This window comes from Malus sylvestris, chromosome 14 (assembly GCF_916048215.2).
Source record: "Malus sylvestris chromosome 14, drMalSylv7.2, whole genome shotgun sequence".
Classification (NCBI taxonomy): Eukaryota; Viridiplantae; Streptophyta; class Magnoliopsida; order Rosales; family Rosaceae; genus Malus; species Malus sylvestris.
In genome coordinates this window covers 2,455,144-2,470,178 of record NC_062273.1, presented here as the reverse complement: position 1 = coordinate 2,470,178, position 15,035 = coordinate 2,455,144, and the positions used below count along the sequence as shown (strand labels likewise).

At 36.4% G+C, this 15,035-nt stretch overlaps 1 protein-coding gene across 1 annotated transcript; it reads right to left on the bottom strand.

The window, feature by feature from the left end:
• Positions 1–6,808: 6,808 nt before the first annotated feature.
• Positions 6,809–9,316, bottom strand: LOC126600522 (putative F-box/FBD/LRR-repeat protein At4g03220). The gene is made up of 4 exons (XM_050267095.1): positions 9,121–9,316; positions 7,752–8,865; positions 7,430–7,618; positions 6,809–7,322 (listed from the first exon to the last, which is right to left on the bottom strand). Exons 2-4 carry the CDS (start codon positions 8,790–8,792, stop codon positions 6,984–6,986), a joined length of 1,569 nt encoding a protein of 522 aa, XP_050123052.1. The 5' UTR covers positions 8,793–8,865; positions 9,121–9,316; the 3' UTR covers positions 6,809–6,983.
• Between the last annotated feature and the right edge of the window lie 5,719 nt (positions 9,317–15,035).

Below are 15,035 nucleotides of genomic sequence, written 5' to 3'. Positions count from 1 at the left end.
AAAGGATAAACGGGTTCAAAAACGGGTAAATGGTTATGGTTAAATGGGTAAACGGTTATGGTTAAATGGGTACACGGTTATGGGTATGGTTAACCATTTATAAACGGTTATGGGTATAGTTAACCCTTTATAAATGGTTATGGATATGGGTATAACCGTTTATGCAATTACCCAACGGGTAAACGGTTATATGGGTATAAACATAAACGATTATGGGTAAATAACCACATTTACTCGCCCGCCATAACCATTGCTCATCCACTAACGAATGTGTTTCATCAATATATTTTTTAAAAATAGATCATCAAAATATACAAACATAATATGGCTCAATAAACAATTCACTTCTTGTGATACAGAGTTGGATCAAAAGATTAATCACTAGTTGTGTGATCTTCTGATCTTGTGATCAAAAGATTAAGTGCATAAAGCACTTTGTAAATAGTTTGAAAATGAAACCAAAACCGTTTGAAACTGAATCAAATCACACCTAAATGATTTGGTTACATTTAGGTTCAAGCTTCGAAATCACATCGAGCCAAACAACAAAAAAATCAAGTTCCAATTTTACCTAAAACCACACCGAACCAAACATGGTCACCCTTGTTTATGACAAGTGACCCATCAACACTACTCCCAGTTGCCCAATATACCTTGTGAAAAACAATTTGAGATGAGTCAACCATAATAATTAGTACCAAATTCATCCTCCAAGACGAACTTGAGATCTCTCACTTTATAAACAAAAGAGAAATACCACTAAAATGTAGTGTTGGTGGCACTTCTAAACAAAATTAAAGAAGGAAAACTATTCGTATCGTGGAATTTTTTTTTTAATCAAGGATACAATGTTCATCAAACTTCAATGATGAACAGTCGACATAACAAGTTCCCAGTTGATTATCAGAGTGTGCGATTAACAAAACTAACAAAATAAGAATATTATTAAATAAACGAGAATGCCGAAACGGCTACAAAACTCCAAGAGGCTACATTGTGAATGACTTAATCTCTCTGAATAACAAAGCTCTCTATTTATAATAAACTAACCATAGTCCCTAATAAGCAAGGAAACGAAAACCTAATTCAAATAGGCTAAGCCCAAATCCAAGCACTAAATAAATAACTATTTTCCAACACCCCCCATCAAACTCATGACAGTACACATCATGAGTTTGTCAACAAGCGGATGCGGATGCAAACTCCGTTAGGCGGACAAGACAAGGCAAGCTCCATTAGGCGGACACGACAAGGCAAGTTCTATTAGGCAGACACGACAATGCAAGCTCCTCAACGCGGACAGATAGACAGGCAGGCTTCGCAACGTGGACAGACAGACATGCAGGCTCCACAATGCGGACAGAGAGGTTCAAATACTCGAGTGGTCACATAACAATCCCAAACAGGCCAACAACTAGTGGGCCTCGGACTTTAAACCAAAAAAGACCAAACAACCCATTTTTTCTTTTGCCCGTGTGGGCTTTTAAAACCTCCAACATTTTCTCTTTCCTTTTCTTATTTTCTTCTATTTCTTCTCTTTTTTAATTCTTTTTTTTCCTCTTTTCTCCTTCTTCCTCTTTTTTTCTTTCTGTGTGTTCTTTTTTTTTTTTTTTTTGGTTTTCTCCGAACAAGTGCAACAATTCTCAGAATGCATAGGAACTCCAATATAATCGTCAAATCAACAACAAAAACAGCAAAGATAAGAATTACCAACATCAGTTGCAAACATTTCGATGGGCACAATGGACAGCATCAGCAAGCTTGGTGACTGGGTGCATGAGCAGCGGCAGTGCGCAGATGGGTTTCTCAGCAATGGTCGATAAATCAAGCGGTTTGGATTTAGTCATATGTGGCGGCAGGTACTGACATGGTGGGTTCATGCAAGCTGGGTTCAACAGGAATGCCTAAGGTAGAGACAAACTTGATCCGAGTTTGTGATTCTCGAGTCATAGCTTCATAAAAGTCGTCGTCATACAAATTCTTTTTCTACACTGTTTTCTTTACTTTTTCTGCAACTTAAGTCAACGACAACTGAGAACAGAACAACAAACAAACGGACGAGACAGACAAATTGATACTGAACAGAAGCAGATTAAATCTCGAATGATCAAACCTGCTAGTTGAATAGCAGAGTGCGTGATTAACAAAACTAACAAAGTAAGAATATTATTAAATAAACGAGAATGCCAAAACGGCTATAAAACTCTAAGAGGTTATATTGTGAATGACTTAATCTCTCTGAATGACAAAGCTCTTTATTTATAATAAACTAACCCTAGTCCCTAATAAGCAAGGAAACGAAAACCTAATTCAAATGGGTTAAGCCCAAATCCAAACACTAAATAAATAACTATTTTCCAACACCTTCAACATTGAGCAATTGACCAAAACAACTGCATCATTTGGAATCGCGAATCGCTCTTTCTTTCATTTAAATACCTTATACCATTGAATTGTTGGGGCGAACGAACAATCTCTATTTTCCCCAAGTAGCGACTCCTGAGCATTCTCGAGGTCTACGATATATCTAAAATCATTTCATCAAACACATAAGCCCTACGATTATCAAACATGTCAAAAGTTGAAAATTATACAACGCAAACAAAACAAGCAAGCAAGTCAAGAAACTCCCAGTATATAATTAGAACAAGAAAAACAAATCAAGGATTACAACGTTCATCAAAATTCAATGTGAATAGATCGAACTAGGGATGGGAAAAATACTCATGGGTTTGGATAACCGCGGTTACCCGTCCATTTAAAATTCACGGTTACTGTTATGGGTAACCGTTTAGACGAACAAATGGTTATGAGTATAACTGTTTATCCATGAAATTTAAATGGGTGGTTATGGGTATTACCCACGGTGATAACGGGTATCCGTCGGTTTTGGGTATTACACGCAATTATAACGGATATCCATTTACCTATTTAATTTAATATATGAAATTAAAAAATTAAAATTAAAAACCTTAAATTTTCAATCTCTCCGTCAGACTCGGAGTCTCAAACGCCCCGTCCCTCGCTCATTTCTTCCTCCTCGTTACCCTTTCTCTCATCTCCGCCACTCATCTATCTCTCCTCGTCGCCCTTTCTCTCATCACCGCCGCACTCTCTGTCATCTACACCGCTTATCTCTCTCTCCTCGCCGCTCATCTCTCTCTCATCGCCCCTCAAGGTTAAGTCTACCTTTGTTGGATTCATGCTAATTGGTATCGATGTTCCTAAATGAGATACTAATTCAATTTATACATTTCTTTTGTAGGCCTCTTTTGGTGACAACGAGTTGATGAGACATTGTGATTGAATGTGCTAAAGCATTAGTGTTCGAAAGTGTTTAGTTTCGGAATATTTTGGAGCTTTGAATCATCTAATATTCAAGATAATGACTACTTTTTGTTTTTAGAAGCTTTACTTTGTAATCATATGGATTATAATTAAAGACTTGCTTGGGTGTAGTAGAAAAATATTGTTCGTAAACTATTATTTCAATTATTGGAATTGTATGAGGACTTAAATGATTAAAATAGGGAAATGCATGCTAAAATGTACTTATAATGGTGTTTAATTGTCAGAAAATGAAAATTATGACAAATTTTGCTTTTGTAATATTCAAGTTGATAAAAAAAAATGTGGACGGGTGAAAAAAGGGTGAATGGGTAAAAAAAGGATAAACGGGTTCAAAAACGGGTAAATGGTTATGGTTAAATAGGTAAACGGTTATGGTTAAATGGGTACACGGTTATGGATATGGTTAACCGTTTATAAACAGTTATGGATATGGGTATAACCGTTTATGCAATTACCAACGAGGAAACGGTTATGTGGGTATGAACATAAACGATTATGGGTAAATAACCGCGGTTACTCGCCCACCATAACTGTTGCCCATCCCTAGATTGAACCACAACCAAGCGGCCAGGTGGGGAGGGGCGATCCTTGTTTTCTTGATCTTCCTGATAGACAATTGCAGCAATGGAAATGCTCTTGATTTTTAGGGGTGTATTTAATTAGGATTTTGAGAGATTTTAATTCTTTTAATGAATCTAGGGATATTAAATCAAGATTTTAAGTAATTCTTTGAAATTTAATGTGTATTCAATTATGATTTTAAATAAGTTTATAACATTCCAGATGTATTCAATTAGAATTTGATTTTAAACAATTTGAAAAAGTTGAGGAATTATAGGGAATTGAAGAGATTTGTAGTGTAATTTAAGCATCCTCAAATCTCACATCTCCCCATGAGATTTTGAGGGAATTGAATCAAAATTTTATATGAAATCTCTACAAATCAATTAAACTCCATGAAAATCCGTAGATTTATAAATTCATTAAAATCTCTCACTCCCAATTGAATACACCCCCCCCCGCTCTTCATTTAGCTTCCTTATAAAATCAGATATTTCCGACAAACAAACAATCACGTTTCTCCAAGTCCTGAGCAGTCACGACCTTTTTCAATTTCCTTATAGCCTTAGATTGCCGAGGATGATAAACTACAACCATTTTCTCCAAATTCTGAGCATACTTCAGCATATACCATGCTAACTCAAATCCATTAGATCCACCATAATGCTCTATGGTCACATCCTTAAGACATTCTCCAAACCTGGGCTATTTGCTAAATTTTCTCCCAAAATTTCCCCCCAAACACTACCCAACCCAAGCTAAGACATTGGGCTAAAAGTCAAATGCTAAAGCTGGGCCAAAATCCCCCCAAACACGTGTGGACTCGTAGCAAATTGGGCCAGTCTTGGCTCGCTCACTCACGGACGCGCCCCATGCAGGCTGCTTGCAATCACGTCCCGACAACGTCGGGGCCCACTGTCAAGGCCATGTCGGCCACTTCCCCGAGCCCAACGGCTCCTTTCTGCATCCAACGGTTCAGATTCAAATTTCATTTTAAAAAAATATGTTATTTTAAAATACATTAAATCCAACGGCTGAGATCGAATATAATTAAATCTAACGGTAAAAAAAAATCTAACTGCCCACGGCTAAAATAATTAAAAAAAAATATTTAACTCAACTAATATTGGACCTGTGTTTATAGAGGATGATTGATGAACGGTTGGTGAAAGTTGAAAGATTGGTGAAAGTTGAAGGCTTGTTTTGTGAAAAATTTAGTGATTTTTCAATTTTTATCGGAATTTAATTTTTTTTTAGATTAAAATGTTCATACAATTAATTTACGATAGTCTACATATTTATTTTTTATTTTTTTAAAATTTGATTTAAGAAAAAAAATTAGCCTAAGTTCATTCTTTAATAATCCCGGGCTAAAATTTTAGATAAAAAGGGTTGGAGCAGAAAAATTGTTTATGGGCTAAAAGCCAAATTTTCCGGGCTAAAAGCCAAATTTTCCGGGCTAAAAAATTTGGCTTTTAGCCCAAGGGTTGGAGATAGTCTAAGATGATCGAAAAAAGCAAGGTTTTGCAACTTCCAGTATCCCATATTAAACCCAGATGTCTGGAAAGGCAAGAACACAAGAAGAAAATCATTTGAAAGTTCGAAAACAAGCACACACAAAGTTTGGGCTTTCATGTGAGATTTTTGAGCCCCAATAATTACTATTTGAAAATTTTAAATTTTAATATTTATGTGGGTAAATCGCCAAAATGGTCCCTGAGATTTGTATAACTCATCACTTTGGTCCCTGAGATTCCAAATCGATAAAAGTGGTCCCTGAGATTGTCTACCATCCATCATTTTGGTCCTTCCGTTAAAAACTCCAATAAGTGTCCCGGAGCTTTTGTTCGGAAGTTTGGACAATTTTCAAAGCTTTGTAACTCAATCGTTTCTTAACCAAATTTGACCCATAATATATCAAAATGAAGATAGGAAAGTGTAGAATAAGATTATACCTATTTCAAAGCCCAATAGTTGCAAGAGATGGCCGGAAAATAGCGTCAAAGTTGACTGGTCCAAGTGAAAACTTGAAAACTCTTTGGAAACTGGGTAAACTTTAAATGTTCATAACTTCTTCAATACTCAATGAAATCAAGTGATTCAAAAATGAAAATCATACTTCTCAATGAGACGAAGATAATGGTACCTTTTTGGATGGCTAAATAACCGTGGTTTGGCCAGAAAATGGCTCGAAAGTAGCTAACTCGAGACCAAGACAGTCACTTTCGAGCTGTTTTCCGGCCAAACCACGTCGATTTAGCCATAAAAAAGGTACCATTCTCTTTTTCTCATCGATAAGTATGATTTTCGTTTTTGAATCACTTGATTTCGTTTAGTATTGAAGAAGTTATGAACGTTTAAAGTTTACCCAGTTTCCGGCGAGTTTTCAAGTTTTCACTCGGACCAGTCAACTTTGAGGCTATTTTCCCGCCATCTCCGGCAACCATTGGGCCTCAAAATAGATATAATCTTATTCTATACTTTCCTATCTTCATTTTGATATATTATGGGTCGAATTTGGTTAAGAAACGATTGAGTTACGAGACTTTGAAAATTGCCCAAACTTCTGGCCAAGAGCTCCGGGACACTTAACGGAGTTTTTAAATGAATTACCAAAATGATGGATGGTGGACAATCTCAGGGATCACTTTTATCGATTTGGATCTCAGGGACCAAAGTGATGAGTTATGCAAATCTCATGGACCATTTTGGCGATTTACCCTATTTATGTTTATCTAATATACAAATCTTGAAATCCAATTTCATCCGTCCGTAGATATACCAATCTTGAAAATTAAATTCATCCGACAATGATAAATAGGTTGATGAGTATCACCATTATTTGAAGGTGGTGAGCAAAAATATTCCCTATTTATTCATTTAGGAAGAGCAAGAATCAAATCTTATAATGCCTCAAATCGTTTTATCAAACGCAAATTATCAAACAACAAAATTAGCCAATGAACACACAACACATTTTACCCAAAACTACTAGTTCAGTTCAGCTAATACACACAGTACACAAGTACACAAAGAAGAAACAGATTAAGGATTACAATGTCCTTCAAAATTCATTGACGAATCGAGTCGATAGAACAAGGCCCCCGCAGCATTTGGGCAAACGACCAGAATGCAGGGGTACCTTGTTTTCTTGTCCCTCTTTGTCGATCTTCCTCAAAGACAAATGCGGCGTTTGAAACCCTCTTGCTTTCGTTTAACTCCCTTATAGCATTAGATTGCTCAGCAGAATGAATGATTTCCAGTTTGTTCAAGTTCTGAGCATGCTCGAGGATATACCTTGCTAGCTCAAATCCATTGGACCCACTGCAAAGCTCAATGGACACCACCTTAACCTGATTAATAAAAGCAAGTTTTTGCGATTTCCAGTATGCCATACCAAACCCAGATGACTGAAAAAGGCAACACAGCGCGTGACAAAAAAATCAGCTAAAAAGTTGCTGAAAATTAAGAAAACACAGATGGAAAAATGCATTGAGAGTGCGGACCTATTACTTACTTTATATTCAGGGGAGAAGGAGAATTGGTCAGTCTTCAGGTACAAAGTGTTCAGTTTAGGCATTCCACTTAAAAGAGAGACCATTGCCGGAACCAGATTATCGAACAAGCACTCTATATGCATTTGCAGATAACTAATCTCGGTACCAAATAGTGCTGCTAGTGCTATGGAACCTTCTTTTAACAGTGCCTGCAATGTTATAAAGGCAAAAACCAAACAGAAAGATGAAGAGAACCCAAAATTATGTAAGAAACAGTTATCTAGTTTTTGCAAAAATAGAAAACAAATAAAATCATAAGTTTGAAGAGTGTTGTGTCTTCACCATGGTGATCTTTTTGTGTAGAATGAGAACTTTAACGCCGCGCATGCTGTGAAGAACCTTATGTATGATGCCGAAATCTATTCCAGATTCAGGCTGTAAAGAAAGCTCAGCTTTCTCTAAACACATCAACTTCCCAAGATTTTGGTGAGAAAACAAAGTCCCCCACCAAGTTAAAGATTTAAGATTTGGAGCAGAAATATTTAGCGACGATTTTTGGTCAAAGAAGAGATTTCCCCAACGGATGTGTAAGCATTCAAGTTTCTGTCCTGATATGTTGAGATTGCAGCCAGCACTCAAACCGGGACACTCAAAAACAAATGATTCCAGAGAAGAGCTTTCGATGGTGATATTTGCTACCCCGTAAATATCTTGAAGACGGAATTCCTTAATGCATTTGCAGCAACATGTGATCCATGTGAAAAACTTCTCGTCCACAATACAGACTTCTCTCAGACTCAGGTATTTCAGGTTAGAGGACGAATCAAGGGGAGGTCCTTTAAGAACACACTTCATGCTCACTGATAGAGACGTCAAAGATTTACAAAGAAACATGAAAGATGATAATGCTAATGGTGTCTCCCTGGGTAGTGAAACATCAAGATCAAGTTCTTCAACATTACACCTTATTGCATTGTAGACCCACGCTATGATACGGAATCTCTCATCACACGCACAGTCTTTAGTGAAGCGGTTGTGAGTAACCCAACGAATATGAAAGCGTTTTATTTTATTATCTCCACGACGAAATAAATACCTGTCCAAGGAATATATCAACTGTAACCGCATATTGCAGGAGCATTTCTTCATCTTCTGGTTAGGGATTTCATTAATATTAATTTCCAACGACGGAGATGACAGATGAAATTTTCTGTATCTTTTGGACATGCATCCGAGTCGTGCCATGTCTTTCAAATCAAGGAAGGAAAAAATGTGCTGGGCAATTTCATCTGGAAGATTACTCAATCTGTCGATCATTTTACTCTCAATCGCACACACTCGTTGACCTCGAGAACTTGCACTAGCCACTAACTTATGCTCCATAGCAAGACCTAGTGTGTTTTTGCGTCTTACTTGTATGAGATCGGAGTTGGTTTCCAATTTATAGTACAAGAGCCTAAAAGGAAAGAGGAATTAAACCAAGCTAAAGCATCAATTATATATATATATATATATATATATATATTCATTTATACACAAATCCAAAGCGTAAGTGAGTTTAATGCAAATCCCTGTTTATTTATGGCCTTTGGATTGAACAAAAATAAAAGGATAATTGAGGAAAAAAATAAATAGGTATGCGCTAAAGGCAAAAATGTGTGCATGCAAATCATTTCTAGACCAGAGTAGTACTCTTGATACTAGAACTTACCACTTTTAGCTACTCATACTCTAGCTAGTAGGGGGGTGTGCAAGCCAAACTCGTTGGATCCTCACCATATTCCTTGGTCTTCCAGATTTTGGATCGAATTTGACTGATTCAAAGAAAAGCACAGAGAACCCTAATTTTTTGTTGGTTTACAGTTCTTGACTGGAGATCGGTGTTTAGATATGTGTGAGAGAAAAGCATCTGCAATCGATTTATGTCACTCCTCTCCCATAACATGTATTAGCACCTGGTTTCAGTGCCTTCTTATTGTTTCTTGATTTCTTGAAGTGTGGGAAAGAAACGTACCTGCAACTAATTTACGTCACCCCTCTCATCAAGTGTATTTTCACTGGCTTTTTGTGCGTGGTTCTCCTTGTTTCCTTTACACTCTGTTTGGATTTCCTTTACACTATGTTTGGATGAGGAAATTTAAGATTACCAATGAATTTTAAAATGATGAAATTTTATTTTCTAGAATTTGTGAATTTTCTTGTTTGATTTGGATGAGGAAATCTTTTTTTCACGCGGAAATTCTAAAATTCTATGTTTATAAATCCAAACAAGGGAATTGATGCATGCCAATTTATAAATTCTTGTCAAAATTTTAAGTTTAATTCCATCATCCAAACATAGTGTAAAAGGACAACATAATTTAATAGAGTATTTGTTATTTTTAAACTCTCACTCATAGAAATTGGAAAATGATACCTCTTTACGTGAAATTTAAACTTGGGAATTGGAGGTCCCAAATCCCAAGTTTTTTTTTTCCACGGGAAAATTTTAAATTATTATGTTTATAAATCCAAACAAGGGAATTAATGCATGTCAATTTATAAATTCTGACTTTCGTCAAAATTCTAAGTTTAACTCCCTCATCCAAACATAGTGTTACTCTTTTCTCGAAGTGTGGGAGTGAAACTTACATGCAACCAATTCACGTCACCCATCTCACATCATGTGTATTTGCACTGCTTTTTGTGTGTGTTTCTCGTTGTTTCCTTCACTATTTTCTCGATTTGTGGGAGTGAAACATACCTAAACTGATTACGCCACCCCTCTCTCATCACGAGAATAGACATTTAGTTTTTGTGTGTGGTTCTCGTTTCCTTTTACTGTTTTCTCGAAGTGTGGGTGTGAAACGTACCTACAACATATTTATGTCATCTCTCTCATCACTTTGGTTTTGATGCATGGTTGTCGTTGTTTCCTTTATTGTTTTCTTGAAGTATGGGCGTGAAACATAAGAAATACGTTGAATACTTCGTGACTTTATTCATCATCTAGAGTTTACAATATATAGGCACACATGCCTATTCTACAAGGAAAGTAATATGCATTACAAGGAAGGTAATCTGCAAAAGATAGGGAAACTAAATCTTAATCCTACCAAATATAAGACTCCTATAATCTTTATAGTAAATTCAACACTCCCTCTCAAGTTGGCTCGTAGATATCGCACATGCCCAACTTGATAAGTGACTCCTGAAACACTTCACTAAATACTCCATGAGTAAGAACATCAGCTAGTTGCTCCCCTGAATTCACAAACAATATAGACATAATATTCCTTTCGAGATTCTCCTTAACAAAGTGTTATCAACCTCCACATGCTTTGTTTTATCATGTTGTACCAGATCATCTATTATTTCCTTTACGGATTTATTGTCACAATATAACTTCAAAGCTTCCTTTGGTTCGAAACCAATACAAATTAAAAGTTTACATAACTAAAGAAGTTTACATATTCCTTGTGTCGTACCCTATACTGAACCTCGACAGAAGACTTTAACACTGACACGTCCCGATCCCGATATTCCTCGAACACCAGGATAGGCACGTGCTAGCCGACACTTGAGGGTGACGAAAGCCATTTATTGAATGCAAATGCTGAGAACAAGGAATAAGTAAGACTTATAAATATAAAAGAATAATGAATATGCATTTAAGGAACATATTCAGAGCACACATCTAATCTAGAACACTAAAAGAATTAATATAAAAATTGAATGAACAAAGGAGTGGGTCATACACCGAGAGAACTCGAAGATGCCAATGCAAAAGTGCTTGGACGCCGGGATTATATGCCTCGATTCTAAGTCCTGAAGGGGGTGCAAAACAAACATGAGTGGACCAAGTTAATATATATATATATATATTGTTGAAAATACTGGTGGGTAGTGAATGCCCACAGTACTTTGGCTGAAGATTTCAATGTCCATGCAAAGTGAAATGGAATTTGGAGATGCAGGATATGGTATTGTCAAAATGGATGATGTAAATTTCAAAGTGCAGTTAATGCATTAGTTCGAAGTTGCTCTATAAATAGAGCACTCCGTAATGCTTTCAAAAATACAGAGAGAATCACGGTAAAGAGAGAGAGGAAAGAAGAGGAGAGGAGATAATAGAGAGAGTTATTTTTGTATTCTTATTTTCAAATTATAATGAAAGCATCAATGCTGCCCCGAGGATGTACTCCAGTCACACTGACTGTAGAGGAACCTCGTAAATTTTGTGTCTTGTTTATTTATTCCACTGCACCCACCATCAATTTTACAACACGTTATCAGCACGAGAAGCTCTCATGTTAGTCGAAAACACAACGCCATAAATCCGGTGAAACATTACCTACCTCCCACCTTTGCTAGCCAAAAATCTCACAGAATAAAAGGTATGTCCATTTTCTGTATCTCCCACCGCGCCAGAAGCGCTCCGCCGAATTTCGGTGAGAATTGAAATTTACAATGACCTGAAGTCGTCACGAGATAAGAAAAATTGTACCTGACAACTGGTTTCCAGAGATCCAGAAGAATCTCATTAGACTTGGAAACCCAGATCGCGTCGTTTTCGACAGATCTCGAGAACTCCCATGAATACTCAGTTGTCTGAGATGGTGATGGCAAGAATGAATCCACACAGGCCTCTCTCTCTTGTGCCTCCATCAACCCCGCTGTCATCTATGTCTTTGTATGGAGGTTCTTGCTTTATAATGCCATGTTCTCTGGGCCATGCAAGAACAACGCCAGTCTCTGGTAGTCTTTTTTTAGATTGAATTGGTTTTGTGTGACCTCCACAACAACCCAGCTGGCCCTGGGTTTCAAGACTGGTAGAGACAGACAAAGAAAGAAAAAAGGGGAAGTTTATGGAATATGCATGGCACCATCTGAAAAAGTCAATAGTGCACAGCACCATTTGAAAAAGAAAGAAACAAAAAGGTTTTGGTGCCTGGTGCATCTGCACCATCTAAATAATAAAATAAAAGAAAAATGATGGTGTGTCAGACACCTTATGGAAACTAAGAAAAAAAAAACCAAAGGGTGAAGACTTTTTGGATGGTGTCGTACCATCTGAAAAGAAAGAAGAGAAAATATATATTTATTTATGTGAATTGGTGTTGGTTTAAAATCCTTTCACAAGATCTATTTACTTTAAAACAATTTATTTATCATGGACGGTTTTACCGCCTACTGCTTTAAGTTTTGATTTATAAAGCCCTTATCACAAGCTTTATTTATTTAAATGCAATTTATTTACTATGGCTGGAATTACCGCTTATTGCTTTAATTTTTTTTTATTGTACTTATCTTTTGTTACGATGAGTATAACAAGGATCCAGAGTTCCTTGATTAGATCAGAACCTGCAGTTTCTTGATCCTCATCACATAAAATGATTGGACCCGAAGTTCCATCATGCAAAAAATCAAACATGAAGTCCCTAGATCGGACATGAAGTTTCTTGATAAGTACCTTAAGTTTGAAGTGCCAAAGTGCCTCAACTTAATTGTAATAAAGGTCATAAAAGTCTCAGTCCATAGACTATTTAATAAGGACCAGAAGTTCCTTATGTCCATACTTAAAATGGTTTAGCAGAAGCATTTATTAAGCGGATGAAATTGATTACCCGTGCTTTGCTCATAAAAACGAAATTACCAGTTTTCTACATGGGGACATGTCATTTTACATGACGCATTATTAAGTTCGGTTGAGACCAGTTTCCAACCATCAATATTTCTCAGTACAACTCGTGTTTGGGAACTAGCCAAACATTATACATTTACGAGTTTTTGGTTGTGTTATCTATGTGCCTATTGCACTGCCACAACGTACTAAAATGGGCATTGATGTTGAACATCATCTATCATTCAATATTTAGAACCCTTGACTGGGGATATGTTTACCACGTGGTTTGCGGACTGTCATTTTGATAAGACAATTTTTCCCGCCGTTATGGGGAGAAAATATTGTTCCAAAAGAACGATGAGAAAATATCATTCCAGAAGAATGACGAGAAATGATCGTTCCAGAAGAATGAAGAGAATTTATCTTACTTTGATTCACGAAGCAATCAAATGAAGTAAGAATAATTGAATGATGCAATGATGTGACAATCAAATGCCAGATGCATTTAATGATGCAAAGAAAGTGATGAAATCACATATACTTGTTGCAAATGTGCTTACAAGAATTGATGTCCCTGTTTGGACAAAATAATGAGGCAGTAAATGAGTTATCTGTTGCATGCCTAAAGCGTGACAAACCCTCAGACTAAAAAAGGTTCAGTCTTTCGAAAGAAGAAGAATATTGCATTACTGAACTATTGAATTCCCGAAGCATAACTGTTGCATGCTAGAAGCATGACAGTTACCGCATGGATACACATCCCAGGAAGGATAATCCGTGGACATGGGAGTGTTGATGTCTCATGCATGAAGCATGATAGACGTATAGGTTCCAATGACTCAACTCCTGGAAGTGGAGATTAAGATCCAAGCTCTATAACGCTCAAGAAGAGGTTATAATCCGCATTCTCTAAATTACGACTATCCTGGAAGAGATAGTGTAATGCCCTTAAAAAGGCAATGGATATCCAAATAAATAAAAAGCTCTTATGCATGCGCATGCACATGAGAATATGGGATCACAAATTGATGATAACCAATGGTAATTTTGGTTTTTACAAGTAGCTACTAAAATCATCAATGAGCTGTGTTGATATTGAGTCTCGTTCTTTTCAACGAAAAACAAAGATGGAGAAAGGCAATTCCATTACAATTTTGTAAGAACATAGGAAAATGGACCTATATATTTGAATGTAATACAAATAGCCAAAAGATGTTGAACCAAGGAGGTTACATTGGGCATTTGTAATACAGTGAATTACACTCACATGATATGACACAAGGTTACTAATTAAAACCTGAAATTATACTCTTGTAAATGAGTTCATATGAATGGAGAATTATATACGAAGAGTTGTGAGTCGCCCACATCATATCTCCATAAGTAAATCCCTCAATTATACATGGGAGCAAATTGCTCTGTATAAATTCCAAAGAAAATGTGTCATGAAGTGTAGAAAATCCCTGAAGGATTCAACTTGCTTGAAGTAAGCCCCCGAAGGGTAAAGCATAAAATATGTACTCAATACCAATGGATGGTATAATTGCCTTAGTGAGTACTATCATTATGATATTGTTGCAACATACTAAAATCTCTTACAAGAATCGATGACATTAGAACTCCTGAAGAGTTGATTATATTAAATTGGGACTCCTGAAGAGTCAAGAAAGATTGTAAAGTGTTGAAGGAAATATTGTTTCGAACTGCAGATCGAACAATATGCCAACACGAATCTTATCCATGATGTTTATAAAGAACCATATGGATTGAAGATTATGAGTTAAATACTCAAATGATGTAGACACTAAGAAAGATCATTTATCTTCGTGAGGGTAAAGATAAATTGATATTTGGTCCAGAAGTACCACATCTTAGTGAAGTATATGCTTTATTGTATTTGACACAATACATTGAATGAAATAAAGCTTATCTATTGATATATCCGAGGAATTACAGACATGTACATACATATGAAAACATGAGGGAGCCTTCATAAAGGTTGTTCATGTGAAGCCTCAGTA

Excerpts from the sequence above, each read along its gene's own strand:
- LOC126600522 (XM_050267095.1), bottom strand. The coding sequence starts at position 8,792 with ATGGAGCATAAGTTAGTGGCTAGTGCAAGTTCTCGAGGTCAACGAGTG. Across the intron at positions 7,619-7,751 it reads TACACAAAAAGATCACCATG|GCACTGTTAAAAGAAGGTTC; the intron begins GTGAAGACACAA and ends ATAACATTGCAG. Across the intron at positions 7,323-7,429 it reads CCTTCTCCCCTGAATATAAA|TCATCTGGGTTTGGTATGGC; the intron begins GTAAGTAATAGG and ends TGCCTTTTTCAG.